Source organism: Lissotriton vulgaris, chromosome 11 (genome assembly GCF_964263255.1).
Source record: "Lissotriton vulgaris chromosome 11, aLisVul1.2, whole genome shotgun sequence".
Taxonomy (NCBI): Eukaryota; Metazoa; Chordata; class Amphibia; order Caudata; family Salamandridae; genus Lissotriton; species Lissotriton vulgaris.
In genome coordinates, this window is record NC_141699.1 from 606292501 (window position 1) to 606316876 (window position 24376).

Below are 24376 nucleotides of genomic sequence, written 5' to 3' on the forward strand. Positions count from 1 at the left end.
GGCCCTCTCTACCGAGAAGAACTTGCTCAGGCCCCCGGGTTGTAAGTTTTTCACCACCAGTTCTTCCACGAAGAGTTCAGTTGAGTCCTCCTCGGCCTTTTCCGGTACTCCGGTGATGCGAACATTTTGGCGCCGCGCGCGGCCTTCGAACTCGTCCAGCCGACGCGCCAGCACGCCATTAGCCATCTTCAAGTTGCGCACCTCCGTCTGGATGTCAGATACATCCGTGACCAGGCTGGACGTCTTAAGGTCCAAAGATTTCACCCGGTCATTAGTTTTCCCGAGGTCCGTCCTGATGAGATTAAGTTCAATTTTCAGGGAGTCGACCTTGCTGGACAGCTCCTCGCGAAGAGTGTGTACCTCCGTCCTCACCCCCGATATCGCGCCCATGACGTCCCTGAGCGTTATCTCGGAGTCATCCGGCGACTCGTCCCTCCTCGGGTCTCTCGTGCGAACCACCTGCACCGGTGACCCCTTAGACTGGGAGAAGCGCTCGGGAATAGTGGACTGGGACTGAGATGGCTTCCTGGTAATCCGCTGAGTCTTGCCCGCATCCGAGCCACCCTTGCCCGCCATGTTGGCAATCACGGGACGGGGGGGAATACCAGGGGCGAGAGAGTCCAGCGGGGTACGTCCAGTGCACACCACAAGGTTTCCAAGGTCCAGAATCAAGATCGTCCAGCAAGGCGATCGGAGCTCGGGAGCACCCTGCGGGACTGAGAGGCTCTGGCAGGGAGGAACTCCGTAGGGACACCGCTGCAACCCTCCCTGGCACAAGCGACGCGGGAGGAGCCTCCGGGAGTCGTCGACACAACTAAGGCTAGGAATGTCCAATTTTCATTCCGAAAGCGGGTGCTGCGTCAGGCCCGGCTTAACAACCGATTCCCACCATCGTGGGACAGGATAGGAAGCAGGATTAATTCGGAAGATCGGGAGGTCTTCGGAGCTCCGAGCTCACGCGACCATCTTGGTTGGCAGCGAAGCTCCTCCCCCCGGGTCGAATATTCTTAACATTTGTAGACCTTACCTCTGCATTCGACTGCGTCTCGCACAGTAAACTTTGGCTGGTTATGGATAACATGGGTGTAGATCGCTCTATCATAAACCTTCTTCGGGAACTTTATGCTGGAGCATCTGCAAAAGTGAGATTTGGGAAAAATGGGGAATGCACCGAATCTTTTGGAATTAAAAGAGGTGTATGCCAAGGTTGTGTGCTAGCTCCATTCCTCTTCACACTCTATATTAACGATGTGGAGAGCACACTACTGACTGAGTGTAGGGACCTCCCAATGGTAGGGGAAAGGCCAATACCAGCCCAGCTATATGCCGATGATGCCGTCCTGATGGCCAGAACACCACAGGCTATGCAGAGGTTGGTTACCTCATTCTGTGATTTCATGACGAGGTTAGATTTGTGTATTAATTGCTCTAAGACCTTTACCATGTCTTGTGGATCGGGATCAAAAAATAGGAGAAGGGCACTTTATATTGGCACTACCCCAGTTGATGTTACCCCAACATTTTGTTACCTAGGAGTTTTAATTTATTGCAAGGGCCTATGGAATACCACTATTAGTACTAGGAGACTATTGTTCTGCAAATCAATTATGGCCTTAAAGAACTTTAGCTGTAAAATTGGGAAGAGACCAATCAAGGAAATGCTAACCATATATAAAGCTACTTGTGTAGCGATTGTAACATATGGCGCAGGTTTATGGGGACATGCCAATGTGAGCTCATTGCAGGTTGTTGAAAATCTCCTCATGAAATATCTTCTAGCAGTTCCACAGAGTGTTTCAACATATGTTTGTCATGTAGAATTAGGGGAGCCCTACTTGGAAGATACTATAACAAGCATTTACAATGCAATAGGTTTCGCAGCATTAAAGTTTGAGTTATTGGCATTGTGTATGACAATGTGTTGCATAAAATTTTTAGCAAACTTTGATTTGGTGAGCAGTGAGAGTGTGTACAAGAGTATGCTGTTTTTGAAAGCAGTGTGGTAGAGAGTGCAGGAATTTGGGTGACCTGAGCAATGTGGATGATGCACCTCACGCACAGGGCTGACGCAGGTATTATTTACACAGCTCTGATGATGCACCTCAGGCTCACAGCTGTTATTCACACAGCTCTGATGATGCACCTCATGCACGGGCTCACAGTTGTTATTCACACAGCTCTGATGATGCACCTCACGCACGGGGCTGACGCAGGTATTATTTACACAGCTCTGATGATGCACCTCAGGCTCACAGCTGTTATTATTCACACAGCTCTGATGATGCACCTCACGCACGGGCTCACAGTTGTTATTCACACAGCTCTGATGATGCTCCTTAGGCACGGGCTCACAGCTGTTATTATTCACACAGCTCTGATGATGCACCTTACACACATATTTTATTTTTCGACGTGGCCCCTGGACCATAGGTCCGGCCACAAAAGTAACAACTTTCCAGAATCTTTTCGTGTGGCCTTATTAAAAGAAAATATTTCTTTCTGAGGCTAACATGAAGGGGTTGGGGATTTTTTTTCGCTTCTGCCGCCTTTTGCAACATTTAATCTAGTTTGGGCCCAAACAACTTTAGGCCTGTGAATGGCTATTTCTGGAATAAATTTCTCTCAGTGGATTTCAGCTTTCATGACTTCCTCCAAAGAATCTTATGACCTGCCACCATTACTCCTGCCGAGGCCATAGCTGTTCACAAACTATAAAATGTGGTGTCTGAGAGAAATATGGAAAAAAGTTCCAGGTCTGCCAACATTTTTGAAGGATCCTCATTTTCTTGAATGCAGTCATAAAGGACTTTCATGGCATAAGCCGCAAATGTATTTGACCTGATGTCAAAGTTAGAAGCAGCGTACGACCTTTTTGATAGAGTTCTACATTTTTATCTACCACATCTGAAAGAGGAGCTTTTTCAGAGGCTAGATTAGATGTAGAGGCCATGGATGCAGCAAAAGTGTTATCCCTTGGAGTTTAAGCAAAATCTTTCTCAAAATCCTTTATCAAATATTTTTTTGTCAAAAAAGTACGCTTTTGTAACCTGCACACATCACTTTTTCCTCCTGGAATGTACAAATTGCTACCTCTTGTATTTTGGTTGCCCACTATTGTCACTTTTGATTCATGTAACTTAACGTTTGCTTTTGTAATTTGTTCACTTGTAATTTCCTCCTCATGTATAATTACTGTTCCTATTGTGAAGCGCTCTAAGGCCTTTCGGGTACAGTCTGCGTGTTATGTTGTTGCCTTTTACCTTCATCCCCTCTTGCCCCCCTCAGGCCTCCGTCCCATCCTTGCGCTACCCTGTTCACCAGCTGGTAATTTGCATATGCACAGTTGAGGGGTTGTGACTGGGATGACGTGACCGGCGGCTGCGTCCCTCCGCTCCTGCCAGGGTGTTGTGTTTAACACTTAATTAAAGGAGGAGCCTTGTCATCACTGCTGCCTGCCTGGTGTCTCTCACACTCACTTAATTAACTTTGTACGCTTTTGTAACCTGCACAGATATCACTTTTTCCTTCTGTAATGTACCGATTGCTACCTCATGTATTTTGGTTGCCCAGTATTGTCACTTTTGATTCATGTAACAACGTTTGCTTTTGTAATTTGTTTACTTGTAATTTCCTCCTCATGTATATTACTGTTCCTATTGTGAAGCACTTTCGTATAAAGTCCGCGCTATATAACATTGCATAAATACATAAAAAAACAAGGGAGCGTGAACTGTGTGAACATATATAAACACCATTAAATAAAATACAATGAAATAAATAAGGATGGGCCGGCTCGGCCCGGCATGGCCTGGGGCAGAGGCTGGTGTCCTACCTTTGAAGTGCGTCACCGTGTCTCTTCAAGGGCTGGGGCTGGGCCTAGGGCGCTGCCGCAAGTTCACTGTGGTGCGTGCGGGGCCTGGGTGTGTGGCAGCGGCAGTGTGACACACGACGAGTGTCACCAGTGACTCACGAGTCCTCCCCCCGAGCTCCGCTCCTCTCCAGCAAGCAGCCCGGGTCAGACAGTCTGTCTGTCAGTCAGTCACCGGCCTGCCGCCCGCAAGCACCATCACTAATGTCACCGCGCCGAAAGAGAGAGTTGAGGTCAGCCCCACGCATATATGGAAAGCTTGCGAGGGCGTGGCCAGCAGCCGGAGAATATGGCCGCACACTAGCGCTTCTCCGGCCTCCTTCACTCATTAGTCACAAATATCCAACGCATATTTGTGCTTTTTGGGCACTTATCAGGGTGGCTGCACACCAGCGAGCCGCAGACCGGCGATCCGGACTACCCTTAGCAGCGGACGGGACTGTTGGAAGCCTGTGCACGAAGAGGCCTGTGAGTGCTGGGAAGCCCCGGGTGCCGTAGGCGCCGGTGCAGCAGACGTGGTGATACTGCCCGGGAGTAGGGCCGCCGCAAGAGGGCACTGATCAAGCTGTGGGCCCGGTGGAGACCTAACCGGAGGTTGGGAGCAACGCTGTGGGCCTGCCAAGACCGCGACCGACGATTGAGCATGGAATAGCGGGACCCCAGCTGGGCTAAAGACACACAGCAGGCACCGGTGAGGAGTGAGCGGGCCCCCTGGGACCGGCGACCTGCTCCACGCACGTAGCCAGGGGCGAGAGGTACAGAATGACTCGGCTGGTAATGGGGGCTCCCATGCCCGAGGGAGAGCCCCGCGGACGCTGCAAAAGTTCGGAGTGCCGGTGAGTGGGGCTTAGTTGGAGGGCGGCGGCTGCGGGGGTGAGGGGGGGCGGGGGGCTGTTCTGTGTGTGTGCGTGTGTATGCGCGCCGGCGGGGGGGGTCTATATGTGTGTGTGTGCGTCTGTGTGTTTGTGCTTCCAAGGAGCCATGGGAGACAGGAAGCGCGCGCGACCTGATCCCAGTTCGCAAGGTTGCGCGTGCACATCACTTGTCTCCTGTCTCCCTTGACTCCTCGAAAGCAGAAATGATTGCAATAGAGTTTCGCTGCAACGATCGCTTCGCGATCGGTTCGCAGGGCGAAACCTAAAATGGCACCAATTCTACTATGGCATAGAATATGGACAGTTCAGTTGACGAATGTGAATTAAACCGCACAATAATGAGCAATGCGGTTGGGCTAGAGAAGAGTGACAAATTAAGTTGGCTGTGCTATGTGAGGAAATTCCTCACTGCATTGGGTATGGGGCATTATTTCACAGAACCATCTTCCTTATGTAACATTTCTACAAAATCCTTAAAAGAAAAGTGTATGACTTATCTGCACGAGAATAGAACTACGATTGAAATGAAGAAAATAACTGTAGTAGCCCACGAACAAATTGTGCCTTCTAGAAATATACAACCTTATTTGAGCTTACCAATGAGTGACCATGAAAGGTTTTTATTAATCCGTTTTAGATTAAACCTGTTGTTTCGGTTACTTAGTTTTCCAGTAATGAATGATTGGTCAAAAAGTTTGATAAAATGTCCCTGCGATGAATTGTCAGTACAAACGGATATACATATATTAATCTTTTGTAAATTTTATTCTGTACCTAGACAAACGTGGGTTATTCCACTTCTGAAGATTAAGGGAATTAATCGCTGTCGCCCTGCTTTTTTAGCTGTACTGAAGCTTGATAGTATTTTAAGTGTCGTATTTATTTCCTCATTCCTCAAACATGTTTTTAAATCACGAAAATCAATTGCAATCTGAATTATGTGGAAGTAACCTCCGTGTATTGTAATCATGATTTTCTTATAATGTACTTTTATGGTTATTCTGTCTTAATAACCGAATAAAGTTTTGAAATGAATGAAAATGAATGAATGATATGGACCTAGTAGACATAACGCCTACGTCACATCTATAGGATATATTATTCCAATGCGCAGAGCCTATTGGGAATATAGGAACTACACTGCATGACCTGGTCCCTTGAGATACTTTGGTAAGTATTGGCGGGTATGGTACACCTAAAGATCTCTTAAGAATTCTTAGGCTTCTCCATACCAATACATATGCTAGGGTTAGATGGAACTATTTGGGGGATATGACTGAAAAGATAGAGATTCAAAAGTGAGTCAGACAGGGTTGGGTGCCTGCGCCAACATTGTTTAGTCTATTCATTAACGGCGCAGTAAAGAGACCAATGGAATGCAAACATGATGCCCCGAAAGTGGCAGGAACACCAACCCCTATACTGATGTTTGCTGACGATACCCTGCTGATCTCCCAAACACCCATGGGTCTCCAATCAGAATTAAACGCCTTTGTCACTTTTTACAGAGAAAGGGGCCTAGAGTTAAATTCGTCTAAGTCTAAAGTTATGATGATTAACCCACAAAGGGTATAGAGGTTGTCTGTTGAGGGGTGTCCATTAGAGGTAGTCCATCACTTTGATTTTCCTAATGGTGAGGTTAAGTGACACCGAGGCATGGGGCCCCCAGTTGGAAAAAAGTAAAACTATTCTTCACCAGAAAGCTTTTGCCATAATGAGGCGGTATAGAGTAGCATCAAGTTGAGCTGTTTCTCCAGTTACCTCTATATACAACTCCTCAGCTGTAGCCTCAGCAATATATGGAGCTGAGATATGTGGCTATATCGACACAGAGCCTTACAAAAATAGAAAATAGGTTCATCAAACACTCTTTAAACTCCCATTGAGCTCTCCTACTACACCGCTTCGCCTAGACCTGGCACTCAACCCTATTCACTTAGTGATGCTAAAACCCCTTTTATTCTGGTTCAGATTGTGGTCCACCAATGAATTGGCTGCCTATAAAGAGTTTGTGAAAGATCTCATAACTATTGATAGAAATTTGAGAACACCGTGGCTGAAACACATTAAAGATCTTTTGTATGAAATAGGAATGAGGTACCTATGGACCGCTCCAGAATCAATAGTAAAAGGTGATGCCCAAAAAAATTTAGGAGTCCTACTGGGCGACAGTCCTACGCCAAACTTGGGAAATCCGTATGACCGATTCCATCACTGGTAAATTTCTCAATCACAAAAGTATGCCTAGGTTGGAACCCTATTTGGACAAAATGTTCCCATATCAACTAAAATGTCTGTATGTGTGTGATAAAGTGCCATCTTTCTTGAATGGTATGCCCCCACTTTTCGCTGATGTACTTTGACTGAGTGTGCCCTGGGCTCCTGCCAATCAGGTGCCCAGGGCATGTGTTCCTTCCCTTAAACTGTGTTGAAAAGAAAACTCATTTGGCATCTCTGGCCACATGTCAGCCCCTGGTAAATGGTACCCTAGGTACCCAGGGCATTGTGACCAGAGAAGACCCCCAAGGGCTGCAGCATTTAGTGTGCCATCCTTAGGGGCCCTGTACCCTGACACACACACACACACTGCCTTTGCAGGCTGAGTGTCTTGGTGCAGAAATAAACAAAGAGTCAACATGGCTGGCTACGTAACCCTCAACTCATGAAGGCCACTCAAACTTCTGTGTTTCATAACAGTTGGTCCCGTACTGACTACTGGCTAGGGACAAAGGTGGTAGCCTCCTGGACGCGACACATACTACACCTACCCAAAACCCTCTCTGAACACAACCCGGTGCTATTGACTTTGGACCTTCCCAACTACGCACCTCTGCCATACATGTGGAGATTCAATACAAAAGCATTACTAGATTCCACATACACCGACACTATCAATCAAGCCAAAACTGATTATTTTGAGTTGAATCAACCATTAACAGAGGACCCTAGCTTATTGTGGGAAGCATTTAAATCCACCATACCGGGAATCTGCATTAGCACTAATGCCGGTATATTAAAAGACATCCGTAACCAGCTCACCAAACGGGAAGGCCACATTACGAGATCTGGAGCGTGAATACGAACACACGCAAATGTGGCTACACTGGGTGACATTACGAAGGTCATGTCGCAATATCAGACATATGCAGATGATGAACTTAATTACCTGACAAAATGCCAAACTGTACGCACATATGGCGAAGGGGGACAGGCCATGTCGAGTTTTAGCGAATAAAATATTCTCTGGCTTTACATCACAAACAGGCCTTTCCTTAAAGGAAGATAATGGTACACCTCACTATGATACAAAGCATATATTAAGTGCATTCCTGGCAACATATGGTGATCTATACAAGTCACGAGATACTGCCCTGTCAACCAAAATCCTACCCTATCTGGAGGATGTGGAGATAGCGTGGCTATCAGATGCCCAGAGAGAATATCTCTCACTGCCAGTAACGGTGGAAGAAGTCACTGAAGTGGTCAAATCACTCCCGAATGGTAAGGCGCCAGGTCCGGACAGATTCACCAGCGAATTTTATGAAGCATTTGTCGATCAACTGGCACCCCATCTTGTGGAGATGTATGGGGACGCTCATGACAAACAGATATTACCCCCCACGTTAAGAGAAGCCATGCTCATTGCCCTATTAAAACCGAATAAAGATCCTGAGCAGTGTGAATCATACAGACCGCTGTCCTTAATAAATACGGATACTAAAATTCTGGCCAAACTTCTTGCAAAACGACTACACCCATTGATGGCTAATCTTGTCCTCCCACACTAATCAGCGTTTATACCAGGTCGATCTACAACCCATAACAGCAGAACCTCGTTTGCGCTATCGCACTACCTTACCCCTAACATGAAGGATGCTGCAGTCCTTCTAGACGCAGCGACAGCCTTCGATTCAATTAAATGGTCCTACCTCCACACTATACTACAACGAATGGGGTTCCCCCCCTTTTTCCTGCAGTGGGTTCAAATAAAGTACATAGCATCTACGGCGTGAATAAAAGACAATAAATATGTATCAGATGCTATACAGATTGCAAGAGGCACAAGACAGGGGTGCCATTTGTCCCCTTTGCTTTTTGCAATAGCCCTAGAACCATTGACATGCAAAATACGACGAGATCATAAATGCTCTGCACTCCAATTCCCACAAAGGCCCTTAAACATCTCGCTATATGCAGATGATATGGTGCTGTACGTTTGTGATTCTGATACACACCTGTCCCCTCTTCTGAGGGAATATATTAAATTTGGCTGTCACTCCGGACTTCAAATTAATTGGTCTAAATCTATCATACTTCCGTTAACAGACACTACACGCCGTCATCCAGCAGAATTCCCACTTCAGTGGCAGACTGATCCAGTCAAATATCTTGGGATCTGGTATCATCGGGATCCAGACAGTCATCCGCACAATCTACTGGAGATCTATAAGTACACAGGAAGGCAAAATAGAGCGTTGGATTCACCTTCCATTATCATTGGCAGACCGCTTGGCCATTGTCAAGATGGTCATGTTACCTAAATTTTTATACCTCTTCAATAACATCCCCATTACACCCCGACAACCGTGTTTAAAAGGCTGAACACTATGGTAATTCGACTCATATGGGTAGGTAAACAAGCCTGCATCAAATTACGTGCCCTCTCATTACCCTTCTACAGGGGAGATTTTAAAGTCCCAGATTTTCTCCTGTACCATCTATGTGCTCAGGCGCAATATGTGCACTATTGATATCACTGCGTCCCCTATATACCACATGTGGCGATTGAAGAAGGAGATGTAAATGTAAATGTAGGTGTACTTATATAGCGCAACCTGTCACCCAAAGGGCATCCTGGCGCTTGCTTAGGGAACCCGTCCTGGTATTCCCCTGTGAGAGGCCCCGGCAGGGTGTCCACAGGGTGAAAGCCAGGCATCCCGCCGCGAGGGGCCGTTGTGGAGATTAAGCAAGCTATTGCCCAGAGTTGCAGAGTGAGACCCCGTGAGTCGAGTAGGCACCGGAGCAAGAATTGTCGAGGCCGTGGATTTTTGAGCCCGAGACCCGCTGAGGCGGGAATCGAACCCTGGTCCACGGTCGATCCCAGCATCCGGGTCTGCCGCCTCTAACCACTGAGCCACACTTCTCCACAAGATGAGATGCACATCTCATTCCGCTACCTGCTATCTTACCTCATAGTAGGCCCCCGCTTCACTCCCGCGACATTAATACTATAGACGCTAATAATGCAGCGTGGCGGAAAATGGGCAGACTGGCACGCAAGTTGCCGCTCAATGCACCTGCCATGCCTCTTCAACATCACCCAGAATTGTCAGTAACCCAAGAAAAAGTGGGAACAGATTTGCTGAGGCAAGTAGGCATTGATACAATGCGGGATTTGTACAATAATGGCACCTTTATAGAACCTAAAGACCTTTCATATATCAGTAATCAGACACTACTTTTCCGGTTCACATATTATAGTTTACAGGGAGCCATCAAGAAGCTTTACCAGTCATACCCTAATGAACCACCACAGTTATCCACCTTACAATTGCTACTCACTGAGCCTCGGAACACGCATATGGTATCGAAATTATACACTCACTTGAGGGAGACATTGATGATACCACGCACAAAGCGTTACAGAGATGGAACACGCTTGAGACTCACCTCACGAAGGACGAATGGGCGACATGCAGTGCCTTAACATGCATGCTCACACCAAATGGCAACCTACGTATTTTGCACTATAAGTACCTGCATCAAACGTATCATACCCCTGCCAGACTTTATCAATGTGGCTCCGATCGGGCGCACAGTGTCAACGCTGTGGTGCAGACAATGCCGATTTTATTGCATCACGCCTGGTACTGTGAGTTGGTTAGTGTATACTGGGTGGAAGTTGTAAAGATGCTGGGTGAAACTGTGGGTGTTAATATTGAATGCACGAATCGCTCATGTTTGCTAGGACTCATCCACAGTGTACGAGCTACCAAGAGTAAATTTTGCATGATAGCTTTACTCCTGGCTAAACGGAGGGTCTCAATATGCTGGAGTGGCAGGAAAGCCCCAAAAGCTAAGCAATGGCTTAAAGACATGGCCTATTGTAAGCGTACTCTAAAAACATATGAGGAGGAGTTGCCCACTGGTTCCAAACCAAGAGATTACTGGATGTACCTGGTTGAGTATCTACAAGCGAATCAAACTGTTTAAATGTGTAGTGAAATGTAAAATGAGCTAATATGTTCCAAGGTAATACTGACTTTTGCAATATACTGGATGATGGTTGTAATTGTACTGCAATCTGTATATTGGTGATATGTTTTTTGGAAATTGTAAGTCTTGACAAAATGTTAATAAATAATTAAAAAAATAAAAAAAATTAAAAAAAAGAGTCAACATGGCACACATCCCTGTGTGCCATGCCCACAAGCACACTGCCCTGGAATACATCAGTCACCCCTCTAGCTGGGTGCACTATGCTAGTGGTAAGTTCACAGGTGCATGAGCCAGGTGCCCCTACAGTACCCAGGGCCATTCCTGGGCACTGTAAGTGCAGTGATGCCATTAAGACTATATGGTGCAGGGAGGTTGTCATTATGAACTCCACAGCACCATAATGGCTACATTGAAGACTGACAAGTTTGATATCAAACTTCCCAGCACATTAAACACACACTGATGCCAGTGTGGGATTCAATGCCAAATGCACTACAGAGGGCATCTTAGAGATGCCCCCTGAAACCTAACCAACTCCCAGTGTCCTGACTGCGTGGCTACCGAGGCTGCCACCACCAGACATGTTTCTGGACCCCTGGGTCGAGAGCCTGCTGCTCTCGGGGGCCCGAAACACTGCACATCCTGGGACGAGGTGCCAAGCCTCCTCCCCCAGGATGGGCAGGGGAAGCTTCAAAGGCATACCGCCTTTGTGAGCTTCTCCAGGCCACTTGCTGTACTCAGCAACTGGCCCCCACCGGTTCTGACCCCCACTTTTGGCGGGAAGACAGGCGGGAAAGACAAAGGAAGGAAAGGGCTTGTGCCAGCCTCTTCCAACCCCACCCCTCAGGTGGGAGAGGAGATGCGAAGCACAACTCTGAGGATGGGGAGCCCTGCCCAATCAGAGATAGGCTCCTGCCACCCTCCCACAGGAGAGGAGCAGGATAGTGGGTGTAGTCACCCCAGGACAGGGACCCATTGGTCCCTGCCCTTGCCCTACCTGTAACACCCCTAAATATAGTATTTAGGGGCACCCTGAACCTTCCTTCCTCAGATCCAGATTTGAAAACAGAAAGAACAAGAAACAAGACGACCTGCCGTGCAATTGCTAAAAAGAGGACGACACCAACTGACTTGGCCCCAGAACCTTACAGGCCTGTTGATCCTTGAACCTGCTCCTGCTTAACCCTGGCGTCTCCTGCGGACAGCAACCTTGAAAACCCTGAGGGACCTGCCTGCCTTGATCCTCTAAAGACTGGGACTCCCACCAGCAGTGGCTCTGCTCAAACAGAAACAACCCCTGGTGCCAGCCAGGAACCGCGAATGTAGACTCTGCACCCGCCGAGCCCGGCCTGTGCCTGAGTGGACAAAGACCACAAAGACGTCCCCCGGGCGACTGTGACCTGAAATCCAGTACCCAAAGACCATCCTCGACGATCCTGATGACGCCTGCAGCCTCACAACCAGGAACCCCTCCAACCGCGACTAGCTGAGGGTATGATTTCCTGACGTCCAAAGACACCCCTGCACCCGGCACCCCACGGCCCCCTGTGCCCAACTCTCCAAGATCCCAACTTACCCTTGAAGTGGTGAACGCACCTGAAGAATCTCCGTCCCCGAGCCTGCAGCCTTGGTTCGATCTCCTAGTCTCCCGTTGAATAACACTGAGCGCCCGACGGCTCAAAAGCACCCTGAACCCAGCCGCCCCTGGGAGTGCAACCTCTGTCCTGATCTACTTCCCCATTTGCCCTGAGCAAGTTACCAGGTGCCCAGCTCCCACAGCAGCGTGGCCTGCTAGCCAGCAGCCACCAACCAAAGGCCCCCTGCAGCCCATAGGCTAGCATTGGGCCTACTACCTCTGCACCCGGCTGCCCCTGTGCCGCTGAGGGTGTAACAACTGTACCTACCTGACCCTGGGAGACCCCTGAGTCTATGCCTAGAGCCTTAACACTGCCAGTCGAGTACTTACCCAAAAGCCGATAACACTCTTTCCTTTCATAGGGTAACATTGACTGGTTTCACTCAGAATTTCTTCTAAGTGTGGAGTTATGAAACTTTAAAATATTCATCTAAAATCAACCGAACAATGAATTCCGATTTACTCACCTGTTATCGGAAGAGAACCCAGTGCTGTATCTTTCAGCCCAGCACTGAACCCGAAAAGTAATTATGACTGTCTTTACTATTAACTCAATTTTCCTCCATAGGAATCCATTGTCTGGTTTTCACCAGAAAAGTTTCCAAGTGTCGATTTTCAAAAACTACAAATACTCTTTAAAAATCACCTGTATGATATAATCGAATTCCTTCAATTGTTTACAGGAGATGCACCAGTACTGGATCCAGGATCCAACACTGAGTAAGAAAAAGTAACAATAGCATTACTTACCTGCTAAGTGAATTTCCTCCCATAGGAAAACATTGGTGATCCTATGTGAAAATGTTTCTAAGGGTCAACTTTTAAAATACAATAATATTCGTTAAAAATCACTACCGTAACCAAAACGCTTTAACTTAATGGTTTACAGGAGATGTCCCTTGACTGAATCTAGGATCCATTCCTGTGGTTAGAAAATTAATCCTTATAGTAACTAATTGCATTCAACCAGAAATTCCCATTGAGCTCAATGTATCATTGTGTTTGAAATTGTGTTGCCAATTGCAACAACTGTAACTACTGTAATCAAAAAGTCTATTGCCTATTTGAAAAGTATTTAACTAAAGTAACTCATTCTGAGAAAGTATATTTTGATACCTTGTTGGTTCTAAAATAAAACTACTATATCTATACTACTATTATAAAGGAAGAACTTTGAACCTATGAGGCGGGTAAACTCGGGAACCACAGCGCCAATCCAAACACCCGATACATCGTTGTAATTGGCAGGGTCTGTAGATGGACATAGGCTATATAAAATAAAAAATATACGTTATTTAAAATATTTACCTAAAAAAAAAAAAGTAGTCCCTTGGAAGTAGCGTCGGCCGGCCGCGACGTGCGTGCTGACATCAGGAGCGGCGGAAATCAGCGCAGGGAGGAGCGGCGGACAGGCGGGGAGGAGCGGTGGACAGGCGGTGAGGAGCGGCGGACAGGCGGTGAGGAGCGGCGGACAGGCGGTGAGGAGCGGCGGACAGGCGTGGAGGAGCGACGGATGAGGTAGGTGAAATACAAAAGCTACAGGCAGGGAGGAGCGGTGAGCGTAGGTGAAATACAGGCGGGGAGTAGCGGTGAGCGTAGGTGAAATACAAGCGGGGAGGAGCGGTCAGCGTAGGTGAAATACAGGCGGGGAGGAGCGGTGAGCGTAGGTGAAATACAGGTGGGGAGGAGCGGTGAGCGTAGGTGAAATACAGGCGGGGAGGAGTGGTCAGCGTAGGTGAAATACATGCGGGGAGGAGCGGTGAGCGTAGGTGAAATACAGGCGGGGAGGAGCGGTCAGCATTAAATGAAGCAAAAGAGGTAGCAAACCGTGCATTCCGAAAGTGAGAATCGTGAGCCAACAAAATACAAGAGCTAGCAAACGGTGCATTACATGAGGAAAAAGTGACGCGTGCAGGTTACAAAAGCGTACAAACGAAACATAGAGGTATAATACTGCAATATATGAAGGAAGGCTCCGGGGGACCCACGGACATTACAAAAGTGAGTGCATTAGAAAGGTGAGAATCGTACAAAAGTTAGAATCGTGAGCCAACAACATACAAGAGGTAACAAACGGTGCATTACATGAGGAAAAAGTGGCGGGGAGGAGCGGTGAGCGTAGGTGAAATACAGGCGGGGAGGAGCAGTGAGCATTAAATGAAGCAAAAGAGGTAGCAAACCGTGCATTACAAAAGTGAGTGCATTACAAAAGTGAGAATCGTGAGCCAACAAAATACAACAGCTAGCAAACGGTGCCATACATAAGCAAAATGTGACGTGTGCAGGTTACAAAAGCGTACAAAGGAAACATAGAGGTATAATACTGCAATATATGAAGGAAGGATCCAGGGGACCCACGGACAACGTTGGGGCGGGCGGGGGTCCTGAAGCATGATTGCTCCCGGACAAGGTCGGGACGGGCTGCTAGTATTTTGATACAAAACAATTGGCCTAGAGTTCAGTTCTTGAGTGTGTGAGACCATTTGCTGACTGAGTGTGTACAACAAATGCTTTACACTGTCCTCCGATACTGCCTTTCTGCTCGACCAGGCTACCACTTTAGAGAGTAAGGTTATATCTAACTTTAGCCTCTGCCAAACGAATATTAACCACATATGAGATGTTGCAAACTCTTATCCATGTTTGTCTTCCCTCTTGTATTTCGTAAATGTTTGCTATTTTGCACAGCTCCTCCAGTCATGTTTACCCAATTATTTTGAGATCGACCAGGAGATACACAAATGGCTTGCAAAATTAGTTATAATCTCAGGCTTAGCCTTTTTTATCTGTCTATTTTAACTAATGTCCTTTGTAACGTTTTTAATCTAGACTTTTTATATTCTTCTAGATAAAGTTTTTATATTTACTGATTCTTTTTAAGTACTCAAAATGTATCTTCTTTGGATTTGATGTGTTTTATGGGCAGTGCCCGAAATAAACAATATATATATGGTGCAGAAGAGTTATGTCATACATTTCTGGATCCAGTATGGCAACTGGGATATTCGAAAGGTGAAGTATCGACAAGCAGACATAACCATTAGAAACTGTGAATTGCATTTCTACAGGTAACACATCTGAAGCAGGAGAACAGCATTAAAGAAACAACAAATTGAGGGGTCAATGCCATCATTCTTCCTACATAATAAATTCAAGGGGGTTGATGTTTGGTTGGTCTACCATCATCAACAATTGTTATGGAGTGAATAGGTTACATATTGAATATTGGCAGGTTTTTCGAGCGCTGAGGTTCTAAAGACAAAACTGTTGGTCTCCCATTGAATGTTCTCTGATATGTTACAATCTCAATGCAGAGCAGACAGAAAATTATGGGGTGCCAAAGCAGTGAAGTAAAACCTTCAATGAGATCAATTACCCTACACCACACACAGTTAGCCACTTCTGGAATAGATGTAATTGCAGAAACCAAAGAAAACAACAAGAAAAAACAAAGCAATAGAAAAGCTGGGAAAATAGAAATTACACAAGTTTAATCTATTAAACGTTAACAGAAAAAACGAATCATGGCCATGAAGCACAGCAAGCAACATAATCCTATGAGATCATAATGCAAGAGCAGGGTTTGGAATAATTAAAACCGTATAAAATGCCCACTTTTGTTGTAAGCAACTATTTAATATAATAAAGGTATTATTCCTTTTACTGGACCAATGCAATTAATATACAGATGTTACAAACATACTAAAGCTAGGGTGTGAAAAGGACTCACTCCCAGATAAACAAACACAAAACCATGCACAAAAGGAACACAACTTTTATGAACGTGATTTCGTTGTTTTCTCAAACGAACATGTACTGCACCACATTTTGTAATACAGGCACATTTCTTAATCTATTTGTGTTTTAAATATTAAATTAAAAAAAGGTCACACTTACCCTGAAAAGTAAATGTGGCTTCACAGTCACTCTCACTTTTTGTTTACTTTTTCGTTGCTATGGAAGAATAAATCAAAGCATACTAATTAATCAACAAGTTCATAATTAAAATTACAATATATTACTTTTAAGGGCTGTGTCAAGAGGCTTATACAGTAAATATTTCTGACATCCCTTAAGTGTTGCAGATTGTGGGATGGACCTTCCTGAGAACACTCCGAATAAGAAGATTTAGGTGAGATTTCCAACCCAGGAACTTAAGAACTGCTCCACCCTTAAACAGCCATTTAATTAAATAAAATCTCAATCAGGTATCAACAGTAAAATAAATTGGCTTCACCAGTAAATTACATATAATGCGAAAGGTTATCAGCCCTGTTGTAATAAAGCATCACAGACACTAGGCTGGGTTAAATTTCGCAAAAAGCTCACTAAACTCCAGTATTCAGCCTGTAGGTTCTATTGGAGTAACAAGCCAACTTAAGACCAAAAAGTGGCATATATGGAGTCAGACTTGTAGGAGCATCACTACCAAATATCTCTCTAGAGAGGTCCACATTTCTCATCAGAAGGAACTATAGGAACAAGACAAGGAATCCTGACTATTTTTATCCACTGGCATCTCATGAAAACGCTCATTTGAAACTTAGCTGAACACACAGGGGTAAATAAGCTCACAAGGAATATTTTTTTCTTGGTGATATTTATGTACTGAACAACATGTGCACAGCAGCAGTGTGTCTTTCAATTTCAAGAGGATTTTGATGCTAGTTCAGCTGTGTATTTGTATGGGAAAGAAACAATATGCATACCAAGAACCAGTGAAGGGGAAATGATTGGTTATGTTATATAGCTTTGGGAAACAGGTGCTCCCTGGCAGAGCTGATTTGGGGAAACATAATACTAAGCTGGTAGGTGGGCATTCAGCTAGTAAGCTAGTGCCAGAATGTCTCCACACTATAGACCTACTGACAAATGAGGGGACAGAAAAATGGCATTTGTCAAGCAAACGTCTTTGCAAACACTTTCCTTTCTGAGCTGCTAGACTTTGATCATGCAATTGACACCAATCAAAATTCAAGTGGTTTAAAACACGCCAAGCAAACACAGATGTTATACCAATTAACATATTTCCATACACAAACTCACTCACACTGAAAATGTATACCTTGCACTTCTCAATTTCCTCTTCAATTTTCTCAACAATGGCAGCGTCAAGAATCTGCAAATCACAAGATGAACGCGACAGATTGCTCACAGGGTGTCCCTTCAGCCAGGCGCTGATTTCTTGAACCTTCTCAGCACTGTTCACACGGAAACAAAAGCAAAGTATTACACGACACCTGACCAGCTGAGGTCTTTTCATGAGCTGTTTGTGTTCCATCTGCCTAGAATAGTGTTTAGGGAGACCAAAGGCTCACCAAAAAACTCATAGCATCATAAGACCGACACCCACGAAATACCACCAGAAGGTAGCACTCTATCTTAATTTAATCATTACAGGTGTACCATACAAACGTTATTTTGTAAACAATGAGAACACAGCTTACGCTTCCATTTCAAACCCGATCAGGCTGTTAATCCCCCATAAATAGGACTGGATGCTAAGCATAATCAGCAAATAGTTTTATTGCTGAATACAAATTAGTCACAGTTATTTTGGCCAGCAGGTCAGCTCACGATTCTGTACTCCTAAAATGGTCAGTTTAATGCATCTTTTATGACAAGAACATCGGTCCACTTAAATCTTCATTATTGTGAGGAAGAGAAGTTAAGAGGGAGGGATGAGCAGTGTAAGTTGAGGAAAAAGGGTAGAGAATGTGGTAAGAAGAGTGAGTGAGGAGGAGTTAAAGATGATGAGTGATAACTGATGGGTGAGGGATAAGTTGTGAGGAATGAGTGGTGAAGAGTGAGGGATGATGAATGAAGAGTGAGGGATGATGAATGAAGAGTGAGGGATGATGAATGAAGAGTGAGGGATGATGAATGAAGAGTGAGGGATGATGAATGAAGAGTGAGGGATGATGAATGAAGAGTGAGGGATGATGAATGAAGAGTGAGGGATGATGAATGAAGAGTGAGGGATGATGAATGAAGAGTGAGGGATGATGAATGAAGAGTGAGGGATGATGAATGAAGAGTGAGGGATGATGAATGAAGAGTGAGGGATGATGAATGAAGAGTGAGGGATGATAAATGGAGAGTAAGGGATGATTGAGAAGTAAGGGATGCTGGATTAGTAAAGAATGAGAACTGAAAAATGAGAAGTGACTGAAAGTGACAAATGCAAGATGAAAACTGATGAATGAAGATTGAGGGATCAGGAATTATAACTAATAAAGGATGAGATGTGAGATATGAGGAGTGAACAGGAGGAGGGAGGGGCAAAGAATGATGGACAAAAAGTGATGGATAAGGAGCAAGGAATGAGAGTAGTGGCAGAGGCAGCTTCTCCTTAGGGGCAGAAGGACGTTGACAGACTGTTTTATTCCGTAACCCACATTGAAAATCTAGCAGTCTTAATTTTGAATTTTAATGTTTAGTGAATATAAAAACTCAAGTTTTGTAAGGCTTCATGCTGAAGCACAGCTGGCTACCTATATTGTTAAATGCATTCACAAAGCGAGGGGGTGTAGCCATGGAGAGCTGTGGCACTGTGTAAGTAAAGTAGGTGTGACAAATTGACCGGTCTCTGGACTCTGCGAGTTTAACATGCGTACTTTAGGCTTCTCCGTCCAAATCTACCCGGCTTTAAGGACAGTGTTTGGACCAGCTAACAAAGCCCTACAGGTCTTCACTAGGGCCCTGTTCTGCACTGTGAATCCAATTCTGGCACAGCCCTCATGCAATTTAATATAATAAATATCATAAGAGCTATGTCGGAATTGGCTCTTTGGCTCAAAGGGCCCTCCAAGCTTGGGTATTGTTGAGTCAGACAGTGGTAAGAGTATACAACATGGCCAATTATGGTGCTACTTTATTGTAAAGCACATGAATGGCAGTGTTTTTTTTATTTTTCTTTGCTGGGCTTCCTTCCTTTAGGCAGTGTGCTTGAAGATATGGATTAGAGAGGTCCATGCTGACAGAAGAGCTGAGCGTGTGCCGTTTGTCCCCAACAACGTGTGAAGGCTTTGCTTGCCTTTCCTCTAAATGCTTATATAAAGTGACATACTGCAGACAATTAAGGCGCTGAGGGCCGCTGTATCAAACAATTGTAAAGTGGTGTTATTTTTTCACATTGAAATTGCTAAAATGGGTGCTATACTGAGCAAAGCCAATGACTAAATGTTTATAGGTGGCCTAAATTTAGGATTTTCTTTTTTTACTCAAGACGTTTAGTGCCATGAGAAAGATAAAAAAATATGCACATAATGTTGAAGTAAACGAGACAAGATAAAGTACTCATTGCAATTTAGAGGAGGGATAGTCTTTCTGCATTTCAATCTTCGGTCGTGTGCATTTCAAATCAAACATGTGGCAATATTTTTCTGGTTCCAACTGACATTATTCCATGTGTTTAAGATTTGAAACACACTGCTTTATATATTATACCAGCTTTTGGTGTATTACCGTGTGGTCAAACTGCTTCCACAAGGTTTGTAACACGATTGTATCATAATAGTGCGCACACAATCATTTCATTTGACAGTCCTTGCCACAAGCCATCATGGCCTGAGGTATAAAACTACACTCCAACATCCCACATAAAAACTCATCTGGTAAACAAAGAGTTATTTTGAAATAATATTGGCACTGCCCTAGCAGAACCGTAAAATAGTTTTTTTAGAACATTAAAAATGACCTTGCTAATAGAGTGTAAAGCCCCTCTGCATACTTTCCTGCCTGATTAATGCCGCAGCGATGTCATTTTTAGGTCTCGCCTAACGCAGCGCACATGCGCTGCCCTAGGAGAGGGCCTCTTGTAATCACTCCAGACATTTAGAAAGCTTTCAGAAAACTCAAGCGTCTGGTTGTAAAATCCTATTGGCCTTTGCGTATGGCTTTCAAAAAATGAAAGCACGCAATTGGCCAATGGCGTGTGTTTGTCCCACCTTTTGTCTAAATGTTCCTTCCTATGGCGTTTTGGTGTCGGGAGCAAGCAGTGGCGCGCATTGTGGCATCTGCCTTCTTACCTTGGATAATGTTACTAATGACAGCGCGGTCGCTTTCACTTTCGCGGCCGCGTTTAAAAAAAAACTTTTAATCTTACTTCTTCATTGATAATAAAGCAAGCCTGGTTGTTGGTACGGTTGCGCATACGCATACGGTGGTTCGCCTTTGAAGGCGCTGTGCCTCATTTCTTTCTATTGGTCAGTATTGACCTGAAGGGAAAGTCACGCGTTTCAGCAGCTGGGAGCTTGAACCCTCCAGAAAAATCCCCAACGCTGGCTCTAGAATGCCATCCGTACAGACTGATGTAAGCTTGACTGGATGTTTTTACGCATTAGTAATGCCAAACTGGGCCTGAAGTTATCACAGGCTTCCAAGTGTAGCTCTTTGGCGCGACAGCCCATCCTGTGGGAACTAAAAATGTACATCTCCCCCATGTTTGTTCCTCTCAGGTCCTTTGGGCCTAATAGGTTTCAGTGGACTCCGCAGTGCTGTCATGCCCCCGAATTGAACTCGCCAGGTAGGTTTTAGGCACAGAAACCAAGCATACACCTTGTACATGCTTCTGCAAAGTGTGCGTGCAAGGGAATTTCATGAACAAAAAATCCGGTGTCTGTGCCTTAGAAGTACCAATCCTGTATGAAGACCTCTCCTCTGGCACATTACTTAGCCTAGACAAGGAAAGAGAGAGGGGAGAGAAAGAAATGAAAACAAAGCAGTTAAAAAGATGGACAGGCACGGGGGTTTGTGTGAGACCTATTTGTAATTGTCAGGGTGACGTTGTTAGGGGAGGAGACGTGAGCAGGAAAAGAAGCTCGATGTGCCTATCAGTTGAGGCTGTCTGAAAGCCCTGGGATCTGCGTGTGTGCGCTATATTTCACCGAAAGCTACGAGAGAGGAGGGAAGTGCATCCCTACCTCTCCCAGGAGTTTGTTTCAAGAAACAAACAGTGGACAAGTTCATCCTCCGGTGAGAGATGCTTTCTTCTACACGCAGGCGTGGCTTTTTATTTTTTATCGTTACACTCCTCGCCTGTTTATTTGTTTTTGTGTTGTTTTTTTGTCACGATTTAGCAAGGTGGACAGAACGTAAGAAAACCCTCAGGACCATATAGAGCTGCGTGCAGCCATCTAAAGACGTCGCAGACTGTTTGATCTGTGACTGGGAGGCGGAGGAGGAGTGACTGACATTAACCATCTGGTGTGTCCTTGTTAGTGCCTGGAGACATTAACACTGAGGTAAAGGTGTTCTCTTCAGATTTCATCTGCATTATTCAAATGTATTACAATCTCGGCTTATTTACTGTATTCTGGGTTTTAGTCCTTTTTCAAAAAGGTATATATTTTCTAGCCAGAGAATCGAAAGAGCGCCTAACTTTTTTTGTTCATTGTGCGACATGACACATCACACATTTCCAGCAGTCGCTTCAGTAGACGCTGCTTTATTTTTTTCTGTCAAGGAACACAGTTGTTTTAGTTCCATTTTTAGGTCTTGTCAGAGCCAGTGCGCATGCGCTGCTCTGTGAGGCTTGTAGTAAGGACTTTAAACTCGAAAACACATACTTGTGCGTGTGCTTTTTTTGATTATCTCCCACTATTGGCCTTTGCACGAGTCTTTCTAATTAAGACAGCACGCAATTGACCCAAGGTGGGTGCATGTCCTGCCTTCTTTTTTACCTGGCCTAGGGTGCTCAGGAGCGAGCATCAGAGCCATCTGTTTCAAATTATCGCACCGGCGTCCCGGGTTCGCGTTAATTGGAAACAGATGGAGCTCGTGCTGGCCCTGGCTTTTTTCCCCTTTCAGTGCGATTAAGGCAGCGCTTGTTATGGGGCGACGAGAAAGTGGGAGATTAGACACATTTTTATTACGTTTTGAGGCTGGCAGCTCTGATTCGCCGAGAAGGGCCCTTTTATTATGCTGGTTAAAAAATAAGGATCCCCTGGAGCAGGTCTATGGCAGTGGGCGACCCTTTGATGTTGTCGGTTGATGTCCTGTGTTTTCTGTAGCAGGGGGTCTTCCGAGCTGTAATCTTATGAGTCTGCAGAGGGGCCATGTCCCAGGAGTTGATAAAGTGTGTGGGGGTGTCAGATGTGCCGGGATGGCCTGCGGTTAGTGCTCATTTGCATAATTTGCCTTATGGTATGTCAGTTGAATAGATTAAACGATGGGCTGCGTTATCATTCTTTTTGTCATTAGGGGATATCAGTGCACAGTATGTGACTACTTGGGACATGTAGAGTGGACTGCGTCACTCTTCCAGTGACCTGTAGCTTGTGGCAGACATCTTTGCTGTCGGCAGGCCTGTCTGCTTGAGACAGAGTGGTTATTTAACTCTATTTGTGTGTAGCCTGTGTGCATGTCATTAGTTGCCAGCAGTGTTCTACAGTGTTCTACATACCTCACTGTTCGTATGTCTGTCCATTTGTTATGAGAGCGGGTAATAGGCAAGTTTGGTGTCTAAAGGGGTAGCTTTGTGTCTGAAGGGATCATAGATCTGGCTGGGGTCCGTCAGTTGCCAGAATTTCATGTCCTGATTAACTTCCCATCTCTACCGGCCCTTCTGGGGCACTAGCCTGTTTGGCGATCGTCAAATTTCCTAGAGGATGTGGCCTACGGCCAGAGCTGCCGACTTTTGAGGTGGGGAACAAGGTTCTTGTCTCGGCGTCGGCTGTACCTCCTGTGATTCTGGGCAAATCGAGGACTCTCCCTGTGCATACCAAAAATGAATTAGTCTTTTTGTAATGGATCGATTTCCCGCTATATAAAACTAAATAAAACAGGCAAATAATGTGGCGAGAAGCGGGTGCCTCATTCTCAGTGGACCACGTTGAAACGTATCCATAGGGATTCTAAAATATGGCTGAGCGCTTGCTTGGAAGAGAACCCGCTGCGGTTTGATTGTAATTTGATGTACTTTTAGAAGTAGGCCTTACAATTGCTGCTCTCAAGTGTAGTTACTGTAACCCCAGGTCCCGCCTGACGGCCTAAGAGAGGATTTATTTTAAAATGGCAGACTTATCAAGAATGTCTTTGAAAACAGCTCCACTTGCTGCGCAATCAGTTGTTCGGTAAAAGTTTTAACTCTGTTGTATTTGGCATGTGGATGTAAAAGACTTCAGTGGTAATGCTCACACTCTAAATTGGAAGCACAACTTCCTGTCCAGTGGCACAGTGATAGAGTCCCAAAAATGCTCAAAATTACAAGAAGACTTGAAATCAAAAAACTCCAGCGACAAAGTGGAACTACCAGCTTTTTGGATGTCATTGGACATTACACCTAACTAGTAGTGTTTTATCAGAGATTCTTCTGATAGAATATGGCCACCATGTGGCGATTCCCATAAGTCTTTCATACCTTCATAATGCAGTGCTGTGTCTAAAAGCGGTGAAAAGATTGGCTGCAAAGGAAAGCCTCATGCTCCTGATGTTTTTTTTTTCATTACATACCTCTGTTGAAGACACTGAAGACAGATTCAGTTCCCACACTCAAAGCCAAAAGGCGAGACCTATTGGCTATGCAAATGCTTCCCACGCTCATAAAGCCAAAAGGCGAGACCTATTGGCTATGCAAATGCTTGTTTATGTTTGATCTTTAGTCAGTGAGGTGCTCCGGTCCAGAACTGTCAGGTGCGTATTATTACGCCAATCCATCAATTTTCTGTGGCTAAAAGAGTGTTTAGGGACTTCCGTCACTTTTGAAAATGAATGTCATGATTTAACTGTGCATCAATAGAATAGAAATCTCATTTAAAGGAGACACTGCCTGCGGAG

General features: G+C 45.2%; 1 protein-coding gene across 1 annotated transcript in view; it reads right to left on the reverse strand.

Annotated features, from left to right (window-relative positions):
- The window catches only part of XRN1 (5'-3' exoribonuclease 1), a 1308150-nt gene that overhangs the window by 560106 nt on the left and 723668 nt on the right, over positions 1–24376 (reverse strand). Inside the window, exons 27-28 of the mRNA XM_086943712.1 lie at positions 17664–17799; positions 16496–16552 (exon numbers count right to left, since the gene is read on the reverse strand). Coding sequence (XP_086799838.1) covers positions 16496–16552; positions 17664–17799 — 193 coding nt within the window. The remainder of the gene's footprint in view (positions 1–16495; positions 16553–17663; positions 17800–24376) is intronic.